Raw genomic sequence first — 23,202 nt, 5'->3', positions numbered from 1 at the left:
TGACGCTTTCAAACGTCAACTAAAAACCTATTTATTTGTACAGGCTTTTGCCTAATTTGTTATTGGGGCTGCTATGTTTATCACTGTATTGTCTTGGCCTTTTAAATGTATGTACAATTTTAATCTGTTGTTGCTTCCCATTGTGAAGCGCTTTGTGACCCTGGTCTGCGAAGGGCGCTCTATAAATAAAGTTTACTTACTTACTTACTTACTTACTTTTCAGGGAAACCCTTTTGAAACCGGTGGTATCATTTCATTTTTGCCACTGTTTTCTATTCCCAAGCTTTATTGTTACTGTGGTGTTTCTGCACTGCACTTCTCTAAAAATATCAAGGAAAAGTCCTTTTGATACCTTCTCTCATGTCATCCACTTAATATGAAGAAAAAGCCAAATTCTGCAAATTGGTTGTGTCCAAAGGTGACAAGATCCACTGACCACTGGCTCACTGATTAACCTAAGGTTTCTTACCGAAGCTCAAATGATTAATGAGTGAATTTAACAATCAGTCAACACAGGACTTGATGTTATTCACCCCTTGAGCCAATATATGGTGAGCACTTCTAGTAAGAATTTACAGTAGGTAGGTGTTCTCAAGACCAGATAGGAGGGAACACATGATCACCCTGCTCTTCAGATTCACCACGTTGATCCTTGAATGGGTTACACTTTGCAGAATCACTGAAGTGGCATGACCCAGGGGCGGCTGTGGCCAAGTGGGTAGGGCTGTCGTCTTCTGATTGCAGTAGAGGTTGGTGTTTCGATCCCCACCTCCTGCCACATGTCGAAGTACCCCTGGGCAAGACACTGAACTTCAAGTTGCTCCCGATGGCTGATGCCGTTGGTGTATGCGTGTGGGTGAATGGGGTGAATGCGACAGAAGTGTAAAGTGTGAGCGCTATGATGTAAGCGGCCTTCAGAGATAGTTGGTAGTAGCTATCTAAGGTTTCCCAGCTGAGATTGCTTCCGCCAAGCAGACCTGGTGAGCTTCTGGCGGATATCCACTAACATCTTCCACTCATGGGCCATGCACAAGTGACCTGTTTCTGGCTTCTTCTGGATGTTTTGGCCTTTTCTGTCATTGCACTTGGGGGTAAGGAGTTGGTTACACTTTGCTTGTTCTCAAGTGCCGATGCCCGGTGCTTGAGAACCTGATTCTGTTGCCAGGTGTAGGAGACTTGCCTTACATCCTGCCATGATGTGTTTGAGTGCATTGGATCTTGGCTAAAACACTTCTAGAGATTCTTCGGTGATGGGAGGGTGGTGTACAGAGCTCTGATGATAAAGCTAATACTGCTTGCCTCCATTTCCCAAAGTTCACTCCAATTGATCCTTTTTCTATACAAACCTTCCAAATTCCCTTGTATAGCAACAGAGACAGGCCTTTACACTTCAAGAGTTTGTAAAACTCAATTTATTCATGGGCGCCTTTTAGAACACTCAAGGGCAAGTTCCTTAAATGCAAAAAAAAAAAAATGTGTAAACAGGATTATTTAGAATATTAAGAGACTACTTCAACCACTTGAGAAGGAAAATTAACTCTTATCCACTAAGTGTTGACAAAGTCGACACACTTCTCCGGTCCCATTATCTACTCGCACTTTTCTTAACTAAAATGCATGAGAAAATAATGGCTGGATTACAAAATAATCTATTTTTATCTAAGCAGGTGACTGCTACGCGGACCCTAGCAATGGTTACTAAAAACTTCTTAGCATTCTAGTAATAAAGGATTCCAATTAGGACTGATTGACATGTGTATTCAGCCTCCTGGGGTGCCAGATTTCTGAGAACCTGGGGCGCAACCTTTCCATGATTAAGGAACCTGGCGAGAGCTCTGTGTGACCCCGCCCTGTATGCGTACTAAAGGTTCTGCACAGGCTTGTTCCTGCAACGCCTCTTGGCCCAAAGATAGAGCCCTTTAAAGGGACTCTAACACATTCGTCAGTCAGTGCAGTCAGTGCTGCCCCACATGAGATAATAAAATAAACTGTGGGCTGATGGAATGGGGGGGGTGTTAGAGCCATGGAGAGAAAGAATATATTGAGAAACTACAGACAATTATAAGCAATGAGTGTAACCCATTACCTTTCAACACTGTTTACATCCCTGGATCGCCCCGAGGACATGGGAACATAAACCGTGTCAGTGAGTAAGCAGAGGACCAACTGCCCCTTCTTTGATCCACATGGGAGCTTCAGTTCACTTTTGTAATTAACTTGCAAAAAAATGGCAGTACTTTCTAACTGACTGTGTCATGGGATTTACCATTTGCCAAGTATACTTTATAAGCGAGCCAGGGAGAATGAAAAACAGATTTGAAAGTGTTTAAGGTTCAGAGGCGGTGCACATTAACACATGACGTCTGTCAAAATCAGACTTCTGATTTTTTATTAACTCCCACGATAGGTTGATATACTAAAAGTTAGTGAGTTGATTGTAGGCAGGTGTGCAGGTGACAGGGATCCATCCAGGTGACACACACACACACACAGACACAAGCACTCACAAGAGCAGAGGAAAACAAGAGACGCTGGGGCACAGCAGGGGCACTCTGCACTCTCGGAATTAGATTTATTCATTTAGCAAAATCTCAAGTTTCAGTTGTCACTTGTACTTTTACATTTGTTATGATTTCACAATTTCCTTTATGCATAAGTAAACAGAGACAAAGTCAACTTTTCTTCTCTTCACATTACCATCACATGAGCACGCCCGCTACATTCTTTTTCTTTTTTTCTCCCCAACGCAATACGATCCCACAGGTCCTTCCAGGTGTGGTATTTGACAGGTGAGTTGCAGCAGCTTCCCTCTCACGATGTCAGTTTCCCTTGGGGGAAATCCCCGGATAGATGCAAGAGGAGTTCAATGCCTAGAGTGAGCAAGAGCACTGGGGTCAGCACAGTGGCAGACGGTTCAGTGCACCAAACAACATCTAAAAGCCCTGGGATTTCAGACACTCTAAATAACCTTGCATATCACTGTTGGAACTATGACCTCAGAAAAGATTCATTTAGACGAAAACACTTCCTCAAATTGAAAGCTGCAGGTAGGTTTTGCAACGTGTGCGGCTCCATATGGCATAGAGAGATATAACTGCAACCGAAACATTGGAAGTTCAATGCCAAGAAGACATAATGAACAACGGCATGCAAACTTTTTTACTGTTTCTGTATTCATTTATTCATGATGCATTCTCCCCTTTTCAACAAACATTCCTGCTATATCCACAATGCACTGCTCTGTTTACATGCCACGTAGCTTTACACTTCTTATGGAAATGTAATGTACTGCATGTCACTCTTGTTTGCACACTTTTATTTGGGAGAAAGGGAAGATATGGCAAAGGGATGATCTTGCCTGACGATTTCAGTTTAAAGTCAGTTAAAAGACTTGACATGTGCTCACTGGCCTCAGTTGACACCATATTGACAGCTGAACTCTCTGTATTGTTTTGGTGCTTTACAGAATAGTACAGTTTGTGACTCTGACATACTTTTAAATCAATTCTGGCAGGACTCAAATAGTGCTCCTAAATCCATGGTCTTTTTTAAACCCATTATTTTTGTCAGCTATTACAACTCAATCTTTCTATGTTAAAACACCATGGCTTGACAGTATATCAGATAGTGACACAGTCAGTACCTAACTATTTAATGGGTGTTCCTCTTTGATCAACTTGCTCCCACACGCATCTCATGTTCTGGTTGGATACAAGTTAAATAGCTATTTAAATATAAAACAGCAGTGAAGGGCACATGATTATTCCCCATGCCAACACCTTGAGGCTACGAGGAGATGGATTGCAATTAATGGTAACCGTGTCTCCGAAAAAATGCGATTGTCCTTGACAGAACTTGTACTGTAACTGTACAGTCTTCTATTTCCTTTTTTTCGTTTCCTAAAAGAAACAGCTGAAAGCATGAATATGATTCAAATAGAGGTCATGAAAAGCATTCATATCTTACACACTCTTAAACAACAACTACAAATAACGTAATCCACAAAAAAAGAGAGAATGTGTTTTTTCCCTTCACTACACCAGTATTTAGTCATTGCAAACAGTAACAGGTGTTAGCAATAACAACTAAATTAATTAAGTTGTATTACAACTATGGTCTTCTCTTTTGTACTTTTCACCATCACTCTTATTTGTTTAAATAACAAATGACTAACTAAATGAACTGTGGAGATCTTGGCATCATTGCTAAAAATATGCTATTTGGTTACAATTTACTTCAACCGCCCCTATTTAGCATTCACTCTATAAGCAGTATAACTTTTAATAAATGGTTTAAAACACACTATAGTGTATCTTTCTCATCTTAAGTGATCACAGTGTATTGTCCAATACATGAATGACAATGTTAAAAAAATAAATGTAACATGTCATTGTATAAAATATGCCTTCATTGGAGATGTTGTATTGGCCAAATAGAGAACATTAACATACTCTTAGAACATGTCTTTGCATTGGCTTTCAACTACATTATAATGTATCGTTAACAATTCATCAACAGTTTGAGTAAAAATGTAGTATTTTAAATCAATGGGTAATGCTCCAATGTTCCAGCTAATATCAATTAAAATATTAGAGGCATCAAGATGAGATGTTTACAACGGGTTTCAACACAAGACCCGGTCCCAAAATTCAGTTTTCATTGTGCTTTAGTAGTACATATTAGACAAATGTGTGAGTGATTACATGCCTGGGGTTTGGCGAGGAATCCAGCATCAATCCCAGGTATTATTTGGACGAGTACAGTGATTTTCATAAATTAAGCTACCAAATTTAAACCCAGCTTTCAATTAACCTAAATTATCTTTTAATTTTGGCACCTGAGAAACAACCCCAAATAATACTGCTCATACTGACAGAGGAACACTCGTACTTTCAGACATTTTCGATGAAGATGGAGCTGCTGTACAAGTCTTTGTCACCGTCTACATCGTCCTGTCGTTCCTCCAGAAGTGTATCCAGGAGGCTGTGTGATTCATGCTCTATCTCTGGATCTTCTTCATCCAGGGAATGCTCTTGTGGTTGGGGCTCCACAAGCTGCTGCTCTGAACGCTGCTGCAGCTCCAGTGCAAGCGGTTGAGGCTCTGCGCTCTGAGGGATGATGCGGGTCAGAGACATGGACAGGGGCATGTGCACTGCCAGAGGGGACCCGGGCAGGGCCGCAGAGCCGGGGGCAAACTGGACCCCCGTGCCGGGCATGGTGGATATAGTGGTGAGGGGCTGGGCCCAGGGGAGGTAGGTCAGTGCCGACTCTGGGAGCTCCATCGGAAGAGTAGAAGCTGATGCTTGGGCCACTGGTATGGTCTGAAACAACACACAAATAACACTCAAATTACATTGAATATACAAAGAGAACTCTCTATCAGATGTGTGTGTTGTCTAATTTCTTCTTTTATTGTCTTTCAGCATGTCCTCAGGAATACACTTCCCAGATACAACACATGCAGAATGTTTGTTTTAGCCCTTTCCGTGGAACGCATTGCCTATCTTTTTTTTCTTTTTTTTTAATATATTTTTTGGTATTTTTCATGCTTTATTGATAGTGTATAAGAGGCAGAGGTGAAATGGGGCAGAGAGGGGAGTGACATGCAGAGAACAACCGCGGACGGGAATCGAACCCGGGTCTGCTGCTGGTCCCGGCCCGTGTGGGGACGCCCTACCAACTGAGCTAAGGGCGCCCCCGCATTGCCTATCTTATGTGTCTATCCATCTTTCAGACAATAGAACAGTTTTGACGCCAGTTAGAAGACACATTTACATGATAAGTTTAGTTTTTACACAGACATTTAGTTGGACTACTGTCCTTGTCCCAATACAGAACTGAATGGCAAATTCACTTGTGCTGCTTTCCCGTTCTCCACGACCAAGCTTCAAAAGATATTGCTGCATAAGTCTTCCCAGTCTCCTGAAATATCTTTCAAACCTGAGCTGACCTCTGATCTTAGATTAATTTCCACCACACCCTGAGTTCCAATCCCCATACTTCCCTGTTGTTTAATATGGCAGAAAACGATGTAGGATGTCCCAATAATTGTGGTCAGATTTAGCATGCTTAAAAATACCCTGATACCTACAACATCCGGTCGAGATTTTTTAAGTGCTGAAATCAGCATGCTATTTGGGCGATTCTGACCCGCAGTCCAGTGCACTCCGGAAGTGACGTCACATCGACAAAGCCTCCAAGTGAAAACAACCAGCGATGCCCCGGATATGTAAGCAAGACGCAAGTTACTGCATGCTAACTAGATTATGTTTATAATCAGCTGTAGTGTGTAGAATAGGAAAAAGAATGAGTATGCAATTTGGAATGCAGGGACAGTTTCCTACTCACCCCAAAGTTAGTGAGCAGCGGTGTGTGCGTGTAGGTCAGCATGGTGTAGCTGGGACACAGGGTCTGCATGTACACATCGGTAGTGAGTGTGGGCGTGGCTGAGTAGGCCAGACACTGAGCTGAGCGGTCCTGCTGGGTGTATTCTGATGTGGACCAGTGGGTCACAGTGCTGGTGGCGGTAGGCAGAGCTCTCCATCCTGCACACTGCAGCGCTCCATTGCTTACCGCAGGCGACGACGGCTCAACATCAGAGCAAAAGGTGCCTGTATTTTCAAAGAGGAGTGTGAGCGTGGGTCTTGGCAGAGAGACATACAGGTGAAACTCGAAAAATTTGAATATTGTGCAAAAGTTCATTTATTTCAGTAATTCAACCTAAATGGTGAAACTAATATATTATATAAACTCATTACATTCAAAGTGAGATATTTCAAGCCTTTATTTGTTATACTTGTGATTATTATGGTTTACAGCTTATGAAAACCCCAAATTCAAAATCTCAGAAAATTAGAATATTACATAAAATCAATAAAAAAAGGATTTTAAATACAGAAATGTCGGCCCTCTAGAAAGTATAATCATGCATATGTACTAAGTACTTGGTTTGGGCCCCTTTTGCACAAATGATTGCCTAAATGCGGCGTGGCATGGATGCTATCAGCCAGTGGCACTGCTGAGGTGTTATGGAAGCCCAGGTTGCTTTGATAGTGGCCTTCAGCTCCTCTGTATTGTTGGGTCTGGTGTGTCTCATCTTCCTCTTGACAATAGCCAATAGTTTCTCTATTGAGTTCAGGTCAGGAGAGTTGTCTGGCCAATAAACATAGTAGTACAGTCAACCAGTTACTTGTGGTTTTGGCACTGTGGACAGGTGTCAAGTCTTGCTGGAAAAAGTAATTCAGCATCTCCATAAAGCTTGTCAAAAGACAGGAGCATGAAGTGCTCTAAAATCTCCTGGTAGACAGCTGTGGTGACTTTGGACTTGATAACACAGTGGACCAACACCATCAGATTACATGGTGCCTCAAATCATCACTGACTGTTGAAACTTGACAGTGGTCTTCAAGCCCCTTGGATTTTGTGCCCCTCCACTCTTCCTCTAGACTGTGGGACCTTGATTTCAAAATGAAATGCAACATTTCATTTGGATCAGTGATGATTTGAGGTATCATGTCATCTGCTGCTGTTAGTCCACTGTGTTATCAAATCCAAAGTCACAACAGCCATCTACCAGAAGATTTTAGAGCACTTCATGCTTATGTCTGTTGACAAGCTTTATGGAGATGACAATTTCCAGCTAGACTTGGCACCTGCCCACAGTACCATAAACCACTGGTAACTAGTTGACTGACCATGGTATTACTGTGGATGAATGGCCAGACAACTCTCCTGACCTGAACTCCATAGAGAAACTATGGACTATTGTCAAGAGGAAGATGATACACACCAGACCCAACAATACAGAGGAGCTGAAGGCCACTATATAAGCCACCTGGGCTTCCATAACACCTCAGCAGTGCCACAGGCTGATAGCATCCATGCCACACCGCATTGAGGCAAGAATTCATGCAAAAGGGTGGGCCCCTCCTGCCTCAACCAAGTACTTAGTTAATACATGATTATACTTTCTAGAGGGCCGACATTTCTGTATTTAAAAACCTTTTTTTATTGATCATATGTTATATTCTAATTTTCTGAAATTTTGAATTTGGGGTTTTTATAAACTGTAAGCCATAATAATCACAATTATAACAAATAAAGGCTTCACAAATCTCACTTTGCATGTAATGAGCCTGTATAAGATATTATTTTCACCTTTAAATATGAATTACTGAAATAAATGAACTTTTGCACACTCAGACGTGTGTGTGTATGTGTGTGTGTGTGTGTGTGTGTGTGTGTGTGTGTGTGTGTGTGTGTGTGTGTGTGTGTGTGTGTGAGTGAGTCAGACAAAGTAGTGTCTGTGTGAGTTCAAAGTGGTGCATGTGCGTGTGTGTTTGGAGGCTAAAGTGGAGTGCCTTGCATTCTTGATTTATCTATTTCTCTTAGAGACCCATGCTTTATTGATTTGTTTTGGAAACTCATGTGCAGTTGCTGGGAACAAACATGTACCTTGTGCGTATGATGTCTGGTTGTTGTGCGCGGCTACATCCTAGAACAGGACACAACAGATCACAGCAATTAAAAAAAAGTTAGTTGAGCGTGTCAATAATTTGTAGTAGAACCATGATCACAGTTTGCTGCTGGACTGTAATATTGATGTATAAATATACTGTATTTACACTTTTACCGATCAGGTCCAGGTGTGAGCGACAGGTGTGTGTGTGTGTGTGTGTGTGTGTGTGTGTGTGTGTGTGTGTGTGTGTGTGTGTGTGTGTGTGTGTGTGTGTAATAGAATCTCAGATTTGTTTTAAGTTGTAACTAAAGCTGAAGTGTGTGCGATTTTCAGCACAATGACATATGAATTTGATATCTACTTGTTTGCAAAAATTCGAACTAAGCTAAACTAAATGTATGTTTCTCAGTGGATAAAGGACATTCTTGATTTCATATCTGTAATCTACACGTTTAGACGTTGCATTTTAACAGGACAGAAAACAATGGCTGTCTCCCATTATCCGCAATTTTTCCCAGGAACCTCCAAGCTGCAGCAGAAGTGGATATTTTGTTCCCTGAAGGCACAACTGACACACTTGATTTACTCAGGCTGAGGTTGTCCAAAAGACACACCCACACAGATAGAAGTAGATTAGGAAGATTAATAACAATTCTCAGAATGTCCAAAGACAAACATGCCAGGTTGTGGTCAAACACAGATTCAACTTTCTAAAACTCTTAAAGGTCAACCATCCAGTTTCAGAAAAGGGGGATTTTCTTTACATATTCAGAGCCTGCAGTTAGTTTACTAAAACTATTTTCTCTATTTTTTCTATTTTCTTGGTATTAAATATGTAAGTTTCACCCATTTAATTTTAATTGCTGCCACTCTTCACCACTATGTAAATGTTTCAATTGTTTTTTTTCTCTTCACCTGTTGTTGTGTATTTGATGTTTTTGCATTGAATATTGTTTATGTATTGTTGTTTTTCCTTTGAATTTGCTTTGATCATTGTAAATGAGGGTCACCCCTCAATTGGTCTCTCGAGGATAAATAAAAGTTAAATGAAATAATTATATCATCAGAAATCAAAACAAAATTACTTTTGGACACCTGTAACCAAATTGAAAACTATAGTGTAAACAAAACTGTGGGCTCTCCTGCTTTAAATAGCAATGGTGAACCATTAACTTACTACTTATTAACTTCAAACAGTGTTCCAGGGTTCCAATTTTCCTGCGAGCAAAGTTATGAGAATATACCTCGGAAATGTGTCATATCTCTGACACACCCAAAGTGCACATTTAAAGGATAGGTTCACACTTTTCAAGTGTATCCTTATACAATACTCAACTGCCCATATGTACAGTACAAATGTAATTTAGTAACAAAAGAAAATGAGGCTTCAGATTAAGTGGGGAATAATCCAAAATGACTGTGTTTTTATCACAAAATTCCCCTTTGTGTAACTGTACACTGCAAGCATCAACCACTGTAACACAGAAAGATACAAAGTTGATTTGACTAAGTGAGGTGTAGGTTTTCTGATGGATGATTCCAGTGACCGCAACACACTTTCAACACATATCTGGTTTGCAAAAAAATGGTAAAGGGACAACATTTTTCTCTGGGTTAAATAAGCAGTACACAATCTATAGTGAAAACAACATTGGGATTGAGGGGGTCGGATTGAGCAATTGCAGGAGCAGCACTGACAGCACTGACAGATAGAAAGACTGAATGCTGCAGTAAGCCAGCAGGGCATGTTTAGAGGCAGTGGGGGCATGTGCTGTCAGATGCCTGAACCACTGCATGCACTGACGAGCCACTTACTGTAACAGCATTGACAGCATGTGGAGAGTTACAGCGCTCAGAGTACAGAAAAACACACATTTCAAATCCTCTCCAATGTCACTTTTACTTATGAGTGCTGAGGGCCATGTGACTTGGTGGACCAGAAATAATAGAATAAATCAAGAAGTCACATTAACCAGCTTGAAGCGTTAAAGAGTACTGGGGCTAAAAACAACATGTTGCAGCTTCGAACATGTTCAGAGGTTGTTCCTCGAAATATAAAGCACCTACTTGAAACAAAGTACAGCGAGTTATTTGGTCCTGGACTGACCTTAGGTTCACTTTAAGGTCAGACACGGCAGGCTAGAAACGTAGTGTTTCAAGCACTGGTCAATGTTTTGGATGTCTGTTTGCGTCTGTATGTTTCTCCTATATAACCATCTCTAGAGGCTATTATCTCAACCTTTTTTGTTCAAAATGTTGAACCAGAAATCTCAACTTCTAAAGCACCTAAATCAACTTACCTTTCCTGATCATTCCTAGCACTATTATGAAGGTAATTACAGAAGGATTTGTTCATATGTATGATTTATGATAAACACTTCTTATAAACATGCTGAAAGTGCATGTTTAAGACATGTTAATATTATATTTTGATATAACAAATGGAAAAAGGCTGTATGCAAAATGTGTTCTGTAAAAAGTGTTTGACTCTTGTATGTTGTTAATCAATATCAATATCCTTTATTTAACCAGGTAAAATGAATTGAGATAGAGATAGAGAATAATGACCTGGCTAAGAAGGCAACACTATGATATATTGTGAAAATGAAATAAAGATCTTTAACTCTGGCTTTATCTAACATCTAGACTTTTACCCTATTTACCTGCAGTGTCTCGCTTTAAATAACAACAAACATAATACCAGTTGTGGTACGATACGTTCTGACAGGCAGGCCCGGTTCTAGACAGTTAGATTAGGGTGGGCCTGTAGAAATTTTAGGTGGGCACACTGGGCAGAGAGACCGAAGATGCGAGCGCGCGCAGATACATTTTTTGCCCTTGAAAGATCTCTGCGTCTGCTTTTTGTCACATTTACTGTGAATTGTGTAGAACACAATATGCAAATAAACTTTGAGTGTTGGTGTGGGAGATTTGATTCTTGCATGTTTTCTTTCCTAAATGTTTATGAATAACATATAATATTCATTATATACAACATAATGTATCTTTGTATGTATCTTTTGCACCTTAATAAGGTGATGTCAAATACAAAGATCTCAAATTTTAGAATGGTATGTTAACAGTTTTTCATAGGGACTATGTTCTTCAATAGAAAGTAGTTGCACTAGAAACTGTCAACAGTCAGGTCTGTGGTTTATCCACATGTGTCTTGGCTCTATCCAAAGGTAAGGAAAACCATGCCTGCCAGCCAAGCTCACTCTGAAGATCGCTAATTAACTTGTTAGACCATTATGTTGTTTGTTCGATCCGAGCGAAACCTGAAGTGTACAAACAGCAAGCTGCTACTGTTTTTACAGGGGCTACATGCTGGCATTGTGTCTTTCCCAGAGCCAGTTCCTAACACCAGGCAACCCGCAGAAACTCACCATGCCCCGGCAAGAAATACTTCTAGCATGAAAAATCTAAACTTTAAAATAAGAAAAATGAATACCATGCTGGTGTGTGTATTCATGTTATCGTCTCAATCTACCCAAAAGACTCAGACTAGCCCTTTTAATATTGCGAGAGGAATGTGAACACAGTGAAAGAATGATTTAAGACAATTTAGAAGATTTATTTTAAAACCCGGGGTACATTTAAGGTCAAAAGTACACAAGAGAAATTAATCCAAGGGGGAGCTTAAAGAGCCCCTTGGATGATTTCCAATTTAACTTGTCAAAAAAGCGAGTTTCACGTTCCAAAGAAAGAGTATCGTCAATTGCATTTTTGCGGATAGATAATATACGACTTCACTTAGTGCCATGTGTGTGGTGCACGTGCTGCGTCTATCTTTTTCTCCCTGGCTGGCAGGCGTAATAAATAGCAAGTGGGAGGACTCTTTTGGCAAGGGCTACAAGTTAATTTTGCATAAAGGGCTGTGTGCCCAGCCCTGCAGCCATGCAGGGAATGGCTGTAACTGTCATGGAAAAACACCTGGATTATATAAGGACAAAATCCCCCTTTTTTGGCTCTGGGAATGGCCCTGCGTCCCGACTTTGCTCACATACAGTATATACTGACGGCGACCCAGGGGCATTTTCTTCTTTCAGCGCTTGAAAAAATGCCTATGTATGTAATTTGTTGGTTAAGTTCCAGTTAGGAAAATAACCAACTTGGTCTGCCGTGGCTGTGGGGGGTTTAATATGTGTGCATTTTTCTTTTGATCTCTACAAGTGGGCCCCTGCAGAAGAAGCATATGGATCATTGACTGTGTGACAGTTGTGATGAGTGAAGAATGTCCGCCTAGAGACTAATGGGGGATAAATCCTTACTGCTCTATTAACGGAAGTGGAACATGTCATTAAGACATGACAGAACATTTAAGAAGAAACTCAGAAAATTATCTTACTGTTTGTTCCTCATGGAAACTGATTAAAGCACAACCCCCCGCCTCCCCTCCCCCCCCCACCCCCCCCCCCCTCAAGCATAGGGTAGAAATGCTTAGTTTCGTGGTTTTGTTTTTTCAGACAATATTATGTAGGCTATGTATATTTTCTGTATGGTATGTAAAAAGAAAATTTCATAAAACACAGGTTTAAAATGTTTAATTGGCAGGATAGCACACACCCCATGAGCAATAATTGCTCCGTACTGTAGCCGCTGCAACATAAAACAATCCTGGGCTCACTATTCGCTTAATGACTAATAAAATACAATTAAATATAGGTGCAAGGAAGCCGGGAAACCTTGTTTTGTTATGCAAACAATGTGAGTGAAAGCACATTTGAAGTTCATCATTAAACAGTTAATATGAAGTGTGTCATGGCGCCCTCACCACAGCGGAGGGCGCTGTCTTGGTAGTGGCTGGCTCCAGACTTCTCTTCCTCCTCAGCAGCTCTTTGACCGGGTCTCTGACTCTGACCCCCTGGTACGGTCTGGTCCGGGCCTGGGCCGATGGTGGTGCTAGAGAGAAAGAGTGATAGAGTGTGTGTGAGAGAGAGAGAGAGAGAGAGAGAGAGAGAGAGAGAGAGAGAGGGATGGATGGATGGATAAAACACCCTGTGTTCCAGATCACATACTTTTTATTTTTTACTACATGCGGGTTTGCATACTGTAAAAAAAATGGAATTGGATGTATTAGTTTCCTAGTATTTTATGGCATACTGCATTTGAGATGCCTGTATTGGGACATCCTATATCTTTTTCTGGCATACTAAATAGTATGGAAGCATGTTTATTGGAACCCATTATATTGATTTACTTTATATTCAGTGTGCCATTACAACACAAGATGCAAAGATGACTCACTCTGAATAACATCTACTTTTTATTAAATGCACTATTTTTTGCGTGCTCAAATGTGTGATCTCAGTGATATGCGGTTGGTTGCAGTTTAAAGAGGACCTATTATACTACTTTTCTGGTCTTAATTTCTTGTTTTACACTGCTATAGAGCAACCTGACACGAATCACATCACAAAAAACTATGTTGATTTTCGGGAAGCTCTTTCTCTTATTTTGGCGATCCAGCACTTCCTGTCAACACTTGAGTGTGTGTGCTTCGGCAATCTCCGCTCCCTCCGCCTGTGCATCGGCCATCTTCGCTACCCTCCCCCCCCCTCTTGCAAACCCCACTCCGTTGTGATTGGTTACCTTCCTTCCGCAACACTTTCAGTGGCGGGAAGCGCGAGCATGGACCTATAAGGGCGCGAGGCAGACGCGAACAGGGAAGTGACAGCATTACCATACATGGAAACATCCGCGTGGTCACGTCACAAATTTTTATGCGACGTCACGAATTATGAAAGGGTAGACCGCTTTGAAGACGTGACTTCTCGACTGGCTAGAATAGTGTTTAGTGCTCTGCACAGACACCCCAGACAGTCAGCAGGGAATACGTCGAAATGCATGTAAGTCATTATTTGATAATTTAGTATGGTTAAGCATGACTATGAATCATCATAACAACGTTTATAGGTCATAAAAGTCAAAAAGCATCATAGGTCCTCTTTAATGTCCATGGTGGCACCTGATGTACTTGCTGATGTTTGTTAAGCTCGTCACTATACTGTATATCAGGGGTTCTCAAACTTTTGATAGCTGAGGGCCAATTTAGGAACCCAACATTGGACCGAGGGCCGCCGAAGGAAAAAAAATTATAAAACTGAAATAATTTCAATGGACAGCGTCTTTGCGTCTTTACAGTTTACATGTATTGGTCAGCATCCAATACTGTGTAATTAACACATTTAAAGTAATAAATGAAGGGCTAGGTCTCATTTCAACATTGGGGAACACACATTAAAAGCGGGGGTCTGGGGGTTGCCCCCCAGAAAAATTTGAGGTTCGAACACTTCATTTTGTGCATTTTGGTTAATTTTTATGCAGTAATTTGTGTCTTCTGTATTTATTTATGGTGGAAATGTTAAGGAAAAGACAACTCGCTCCCATTGACACACATCTAATGGAATATAAATCAAGGCACTGAGGCATTCTGTATTGCATTCAAATATTTTTTCTACTTTATTGTTCAAAACTTTCTACACATTGAAAACGTATCACCTTTTGGAGTGTTTTTTTGTAGGACTCACTACTCATGATGCAGCAGCAGTGTTAACTATTATGACACTGTACATTGGAAATAAACAGGGTGGGCTATCAGCAGTCAACTAGGCAGATAGTTCCATGGCTATCAGCAGCTAGCTAACGTTAGTTTGTTAGCTAAACTTTAGGCAAAAGAGTTAGAAACCAGATAATGTTAGCATCCATCCTCCAGCCGAACTTCGCAAGTTTAATAAGTGGGGAATGAATACAAACAATTAGGAGGGATATTTAAGTGTTTCGACCCCTGTACTGTTTTTACTGTTACTGTTTTTTTTTTCTTTTTTTTTTTTAATAATTCATAATTCAATGCGGGCCCGCACTTTGAGAACCACTGCTGTATATGGAACCATTTATTGTCTTAAAGGTCATTTGAATAATTCAGTGATCATCCTTTTGTTTCAGTGTCCTGACGGAGACTTCAGGCCAACGGGTCTCTCAGTATGCCAAATAGTGAAAACCAATTAGCTTTCCTTTTACAAGTATGAGCATGAGGAGAAATGTGACAGAGGGGGCCTCTTTTGAAATAACTGAAATCAGTTGAACATAAGGCAACACAGTCTTGAAATGTAATGGGATTTCCCCTACAGTACTGCAGTAGTGGAGGAGGATTTACCCACAAATAGTCAAAAGGCTTCAGGTCATTCATTTATCAGTTTAATTTTTAGCCTTATAACGCCAATCGTGTCATATGTGATGAGTGTATGAGTCATTGACCTCATCAGCATGATCATATTCTTATAAATATCTTCATATTCTTATAATATATAAATATCTTCACTATATATATATATAGATATATATATATATATATATATATATATATATATATATATATATATATATATATATATATATATATATATATACTGAGATACTGTGTATATATATATATATATATATATATATATATATATATATATTGATATATATATACAGTATCTCACAAAAATTAGTAAACCCCTCACATTTCTTCACATTTTTCTTTATATCTTTCCATGGGACAACACTGAATAAATGACACTTTGATACAATGTAAAGTAGTCAGTGCACAGCTTGTATAACAGTGTAAATTTACTGTCCCCTCAAAATAACTCGACACACAGCCATTAATGTCTAAACTGCTGGCAACAAAAGTGAGTACACCACTTAGAAAAAATGTACTAATTGGGCCCAAAGTGTAAATATTTTGTGTGGCCACCATTATTTTCCAGCACTGCCTTAACCCTCTTGGGCATGGAGTTCACTAGAGCTTTGCAGGTTGCAACTGGAACCCTCTTCCACCCATTTATGACAGCATCACAGAGCTGGTGGATATTAAAGACCTTTACGCTCCTCCACCTTCTGTTTGAGGATGCCCCAAAGATGCTCAATAGGGTTTAGGCCTGGAGACATGCTTGGCCAGGCCATAACCTTTACCCTCAGCTTTGTTAGCAAGCCACTGGTCGTCTTGGAGGTGTGTTTGGGGTCGTTATCATGTTGCAATACCACCCTGCGGCCCAGTTTACGAAGGTTGAGTGCACATGGTCAGCGTCGTACACAGAGGTTGGCTTTGGAAAATAGACGTATGAGTGCTGCCAGCATTGCTGAAGGGCTTGAAGGGGTGGGGGGTCAACCTGTCAGTGCTCAGACCATACGCCGCACTCTACATCATACTGGTCTGCATGGCTGTCATACCAGAAGGAAGCCTATTCTAAAGATGATGCACAAGAAACCCCACAAAAAGTTTGCTGAAGACAAACAGACTACGGACATGGATTACTGCAACCATGTCCTGTGGTCTGATGAGACCAAAATACATTTATTTGGTTCAGATGGTGTTAAGAGTGTGGAGCGGCAACCAGGTGAGGAGTACAAAGACAAGTGTGTCTTGCCTAGAGTCAAGCATGGTGGTTGGAGTGTCATGGTCTGGGGCTGCATGAGTGCTGCCAGCACTGGGGATTTGCAGTTCATTGAATTCTAACATGTACTGTGACATACTGAAGCAGAGCATGATCCCCTCCCTTCATAAACTGGGCCGCAGGGCAGTACTGCAACATGATAACGACCCCAAACACCCCTCCGAACGACCACTGGCTTGCTAAAGAAGCTGATGGTAAAGGTTATGGACTGGCCAAGCATGTCTCCAGTCTTAAACCCTGTTGAGCATCTTTGGGGCATCCTAAAACGGGAGATGGAGGAGCGCAAGGACTCTAATATCCACCAGCTCCTTGATGTCGTCATGAATGGGTAGAAGAGGGTTCCAGTTGCAACCTGTGAAGCTCTAGTGAACTACATGCCCAAGAGGGTTAAGGTAGTGCTAGAAAATAATGATGGCAAAACAAAATATTGACACTTTGGGCCCAATTTGGACATTTTTTCTTAGGGGTGTACTCACTTTTGTTGCCAGCAGTTTAGACATTAATGGCTGTGTGTCGAGTTATTTTGAGGGGACAGTACATTTACACTGTTATACAAGCTGTACACTGACTACTTGACATTGTATCAAAGTGTCATTTATTCAGTGTTGTCGCATGGAAAGATATAATGAAATATTTGAAGAAATGTTAGGGGTGTACTCACTTTTGTGAGATACTGTATATACTGTATATGTGTGTGTGTGTATGTGGGTGTGTGTATAATATGTGTATAATCTACTTTGCACTAAACAGCTACAAATTTGACAACTTGGACGTCTTCATTAGGTTTACAGTTACTTGGTCTTAAACAAAAGTTTTGGGCACATTTAAATTTAGACTTCACTTGACGACATCAACGTCAGTAGTAGGCGTGAGCAATTTCATGGTAGGTGCCTCTGTCAATGTTGAAATAGAAATTACGCTATTCTCCCTATGTGACACTCACATCAATCTTGTGTAAGTGAAAAATTATGCAAGAAGGGTCACAAGTTCAGTCGTTTAGTGATCTAATACCAAGCACTCTGCGTTTTATTATGAGGCCCTCTAGCATTCCAGTTTTTCTGAGGCAGAGTTGCAAAGCTGTACATTATTTATTTTGGAAAAATGAAATGCTTATCTTGTAACTCCAAATCCAGAAAACAGACTCCCATAGAGAGCAGAAGCCTGTCCCATTCTGAATTATTTAATTGTGCCTGAGTGTTTGGTGTGTTCACCGGTAAAATCTCTGCCAACAGGAACTAACATAGGATGTTCATCCAGCACATTTCTCTTTTGGTGGCTTGGACAACATCCTGTGGCTTTTAAATCAAGTGTAATTTATTGCCATCACACAAGCTTCATGTGATGAAAAGTGTGCACTCCTGATTGAGGAAGTGATTGCTGGTGCTCGGTTGAACCAATGGTAAGCCTGCAGTGGCGTGCAGTCAAGCTACATACAAATTAAATTGCGTGTTTGCAAGAAATAATGCAAAACTGTTTCAAATGCTGCAACAAGTGCAGGCCTCCAGTCATTTTTTTCTTAACCACCCCCTTTATGATCAATTAACCCTATGCAATGTTAAGGTCTTATAAACTGATCCTTAAAGGCTGACTATGCAACATTTTAAGGAAAATATAAATGATGGAGTCACACAAAAATAATCCCTCTGAATGATCACTTTGCCCCACTATAATATGCGGTGGTGTGTTTATCTACACAGTCGTCCTCTCTCTGCCTGAATTTTACATAGTGGCATTTGTGGCAAGAGTGTTAGGGCAGGGTGTCATACTGTATGGAATGTAAAGCCCACTGAGGCAAATGTCTATGTGTGATATTGGGCTATACAAATAAAACTGATTTGATTTGTTGGTATTGTTTTTTAAACAGAAGACTCAGGTCTAAGCTCCACCCAAGCTCCTACCTGCTACTGCGCAGGGCCCTGGGGCCTCATTTATAAAGGCTGCTCCACACCTTGCATCAACCTGGCTGAAACGTGCATAAGCATTTTTCACCGCAAACATTGGTATTTATGACAGGATAGCTCTGGCAAGGTTTTCCCGACTCTGTGAATTAGCAACACTCATTGGTCACACCACAAAATAATTAATCAAATTGTATTTTCTTTTCATTTCAGTAGATGAGCACACGTGAAAGACAATCATTCAATCATTATGCACACTTTCACCACAATGACTGTTGGGGCAGAGAGCACCCCCTCCTTAGCTTCTATTACTCTGAATGTCCTTCCAGTCACTAGCGTGCTACTGTGACGACTATAATCTATGCACTGTTGGTCCCATCACTAGCATTGACAGAGGATGGACATCTGTTTGAAATGTAAAGCCCACTGAGACAAATGTATTTGTGATTTTGGGCTATACAAATAAAACTGATTTGATTTGATTTGTTGTCCAGACTGCTGCTGTTGCTGCCCTCTACTTAACCTCTGTTGTTAGGTCAATGGTGTCCTGACAGTATCTATACGTAGTCCAGACCCCTATCTGCAGATCACTGGTTCGACTCCATAGGTCAGACAGGCTATTTGGCTCTCTGCAGACAAACAGTAATAAAAAGTCCATGGAGCTTAACAGTGTCTGGAAACACAACTGACGGACAACTGACCCGCCACCCGACCCCCCTTCTGGTGGTGAAAAGGCTAGTTACAGTTCCTGAGCTGTGATTGCACAATCGCTGTTTGGGGAAAGGACTCCAACCACTTCAAAACATCTACCCAAACTCTGTTCAGTAAATATGCTATTTGTTAGGCTACAACATATTCCTTCTCAGTTTCTCAAGAATTGTACAGTGTGCTGCAACGGTTTCACACCACAATTCAGGTCATCAAATACAAAATAACTGTCATACACAGCTGTGCCATCTTGAGTGGAACTAGGAGGACAAGGAAGTAAAGTTTTTACACAGCCCACCATGACAAGATTTGTTCAGATTCCTGGCAAAGGAAACAAGGACCTGCAAACAGGGGTGTGGTGCTTATCAGGGCAAGGGACTCTGCATGGATTAGCAGTAAGTTACATACAAAGAGTCCATGGTGCCTTCAACTGAGTTCAGTTACTGTACTGTACTGTTCTATGCTATAATAATCTTTATTTGTATAACACCTTTCAAAGTTTCCAATTGCTTAATACTAGTATACTACTTTGCATAGAAAGGAGCCAAACAAGGTGGTTCGGGCTTCTAGTAAGGATGCCCCCTGGGCGCCTCGCTAGGGAGGTGTTCCAGGCACAACCAGCAAGTAGGCAGCCTAAGGGAAGACCCAGGACTAGGTGGAGAGCTTATATAATCACACTGGCCTAAGAATGGTCGATCGGTGTGGCCTGCGAAAGGGAAGTTTAAGGTCCCCTTTTGGATCAGGGATAAGTGAAGAGTGAGTTATACTGTGCTAAACTATAATACAGTTTACAATACTGCACTGCAATGTACTATTATATAGGCAAGGCAAGGCAAGGCAAGGAAAGTTTATTTATATAGCACAATTCAAACACAAGGCCACTCAAATTGCTTTACAGGGGCAAGATTAAAATATATAAAACACATTAGAAGACATTTAAAAGCGAATGAAAAGAAGTAAAACATTCAAACAAAATAAAAAGTACAGGTTAAAATGGAAACAGAAAAGTCTTCAGACTCAATTTAAAAGAACTGAGGGTTGCAGCAGACCTCAAGTTTTCTGGGAGTTTGTTCCAGATATTTGGTGCATAAAAACTAAAAGCTGCTTCTCCTCGTTTAGTCCTAACTCTTGGGACTGTAAGTAAACCTGTCCCAGACGACCTAAGGGCTCTGGACGGTTCATAACGTATCAGCAGATCAGTAATGTATTTTGGCGCTAAACCATTTAGTGCTTTATAAACCAACATCAGTATTTTGAAATCAATTCTTTGAGTGACAGGAAGCCAGTGTAAAGACCTCAGAACTGGGGTAATGTGATCCACTTTTTTGGTCCTAGTGAGGACTCGAGCAGCAGCGTTCTGAATTAGCTTAAGCTGTTTGATAGATTTTTTTGGAAGGCCTGCAAGGACACTGTTACAGTAGTCAAGTCTAGTAAAGATAAATGCATGGACAAGTTTTTCTAAATCTTGCTGAGACATAAGTCCTTTAATTCTTGATATGTTTTTAAGGTGGTAGTATGCTTATTAATTGATTTAATGTGTTTCTTGAAATTCAAGTCGGAGTCTATGACAACATCAAGATTTCTGGCTTGGTGTGTGGTTTCTAGCATAACAGATGTAAGCTGTGCGCTGACTTTTAATTGTTCATCTTTGGCACCAAAGACAATTACTTCAGTTTTGTCACTGTTCAATTGAAGGAAATTTTGGCACATCCAATCATTGATTTGTTCAATGCACTTACTCAGTGCTTGTATCGGACTGTAGTCTCCTGGTGATATGGTTATGTAAATTTGTGTGTCGTCTGCATAATTATGGTAGCATAATTTGTTCTTATTCATAATCTGAGCTAGTGGGAGCATGTAGATGTTAAACAGAAGAGGCTCAAGAATGGAACCTTGGGGGACCCCGCATTCAATATGTGTCCGCTCAGATGTGAAATTGCCTATTGACACATAGTAGTCTCTGTCCTTTAAGTAGGATTCAGTCGAGGATATAGTAGACTCGACTAGACTTAACATTTGCCTCAAAAAAGAAAGAATTTTCCAAAGATTGAAAGTTACAACTGCACATAAAAACATTAAATTAAGCACTTTCTATCTGTTTATATCTATTTTAAATTGTCCCCTTAATGAGAAAGGGGACAGTAAGCTCCATGCGAAACACGGAAACACCAGGAAACAAATGGCCTTAATTGCAAAGGTAAAATGAAGGCTTCATATGGATCTTTGTAGTTAAAGTCAAATGAACAGGAGATGTTGTTGTCGGTCGTCTCTCTTTCTCTCTCTCTCTCTGTTTTTAAACAATCACACATGAACACATACAGACAGAAAAAGAGGAAGCCCCACAGCTGTGTGCAGTAGGCCTGCTCATTTTGCATAATAAGATTACAGCCCAATAGCAACACGCAGCCAACTTCCAAATGACCACCTTCCTCTTTCCAAAAGTGTACGACACAACAGCTTGAATACTGATCCTCTCATCAGTTCACATCAGGAAAAGTTTGCATATTCTATTATTTCTTTCTTTTTACAAATATCCCTCGAATCCTGAATTGAACTTCTAAGTCATTACTCTAAACAAGCGGTACATTATAAGTCGACTGAGCACATCCATTCATCAGCGTGTGGTTAACATTTCCGGTTAGTCAAATGAATTACGAGATTTTAATACAATTGGCTACAACACAGCAGTTGAAAATTCAAATTATATAAGTAAAATCAAATGCTTTCTCTCAACAACAACCTTTGGCCTACAGCATTTATGTTCAGTATTTATTGAAATCTTAAATTAGTATTATGCGTCGTCAATATTTGAACATAATATGAAGACATGTAATGTACAAAAAGGTGAAACCTTTTTTCTGTCACCAATTCTAAAACCCTATTTCTGTTCTGTCTTTATGTGCCAGTCGTCCCTTCACGGGAAAAATAAAGTTATTTGTATTTGAATATTTGAACAAATCAGTATTTGTTTCAGATTTTAAAAACTTTCTGCGGCTGAGGCTCTTTAAGCAACTTCTTCAAATCGAAGCAAATTTAATATTCAAATCAAACAATTTGTCTTGTCCTAAGGGTTTTACAATCACTGTATATTTTGTAAATACATAAAAGAAAACACAATGTGTTGTACTTACATTTTTCCCAGTGCATACTGCTTATCCCACTAATATCTTATAGTTCAACTGTAGAAATCAAAGTGGCGGGATGACTGGCGTGCTTTATAACAGCCTGAAGATGGCCAACAATCCCCCTGGGGTGTCACAGCTTCTCTTACCACAAATCTCCCCTGTGCATCTAGTTTCAGTAGTTAATAAGTTGAATCATAACTACAAGAGTAAAAACATTTTTTAAAAGAAAAAACAGTACTGCCACCATGATACACACACTAAGATGATCTTTAGTTCTTCCCATAATACCAAGTTATGCATCATTTTATTTATGCTATCCTGCTATCCATAAACTTAAAGGTGAAGTAAGCGATATATTTATGTTAATATACGTGTTAAATCGTTCTATTTTCATACAGTGATCACTTATAGTGTGCACGTTTTATAACTCTGATCTCTTAGTCACCCACTCTGCATGTAATCGGCAACAGATCAGTCGGCGACAGATGGGTGAATGTTTATGCGTCGACAATGTCGGAGCAGGTAAAAATCCTCCCCAGTGTCTGTTTTGATGCTACAAACCGACACCCACA

The 23,202-nt window shown here is 40.4% G+C and overlaps 1 protein-coding gene across 1 annotated transcript; it reads right to left on the bottom strand.

Moving 5' to 3' along the window:
- Nucleotides 1–4,892: 4,892 nt before the first annotated feature.
- On the bottom strand, nt 4,893–22,685 carry pou2af1 (POU class 2 homeobox associating factor 1; the record flags this gene model as incomplete). Its single annotated transcript, XM_080025205.1, has 5 exons — nt 22,637–22,685; nt 13,233–13,360; nt 8,455–8,494; nt 6,349–6,611; nt 4,893–5,321 (listed from the first exon to the last, which is right to left on the bottom strand). Exons 1-5 carry the CDS (start codon nt 22,650–22,652, stop codon nt 4,893–4,895), a joined length of 876 nt encoding a protein of 291 aa, XP_079881331.1. The 5' UTR covers nt 22,653–22,685.
- Nucleotides 22,686–23,202: the final 517 nt, after the last annotated feature.

The sequence above is a fragment of the Ammodytes marinus genome (genome assembly GCF_949987685.1).
Source record: "Ammodytes marinus genome assembly, chromosome: 3".
NCBI lineage: Eukaryota > Metazoa > Chordata > Actinopteri > Uranoscopiformes > Ammodytidae > Ammodytes > Ammodytes marinus.
This window is presented reverse-complemented; position numbering and strand designations above follow the sequence as displayed.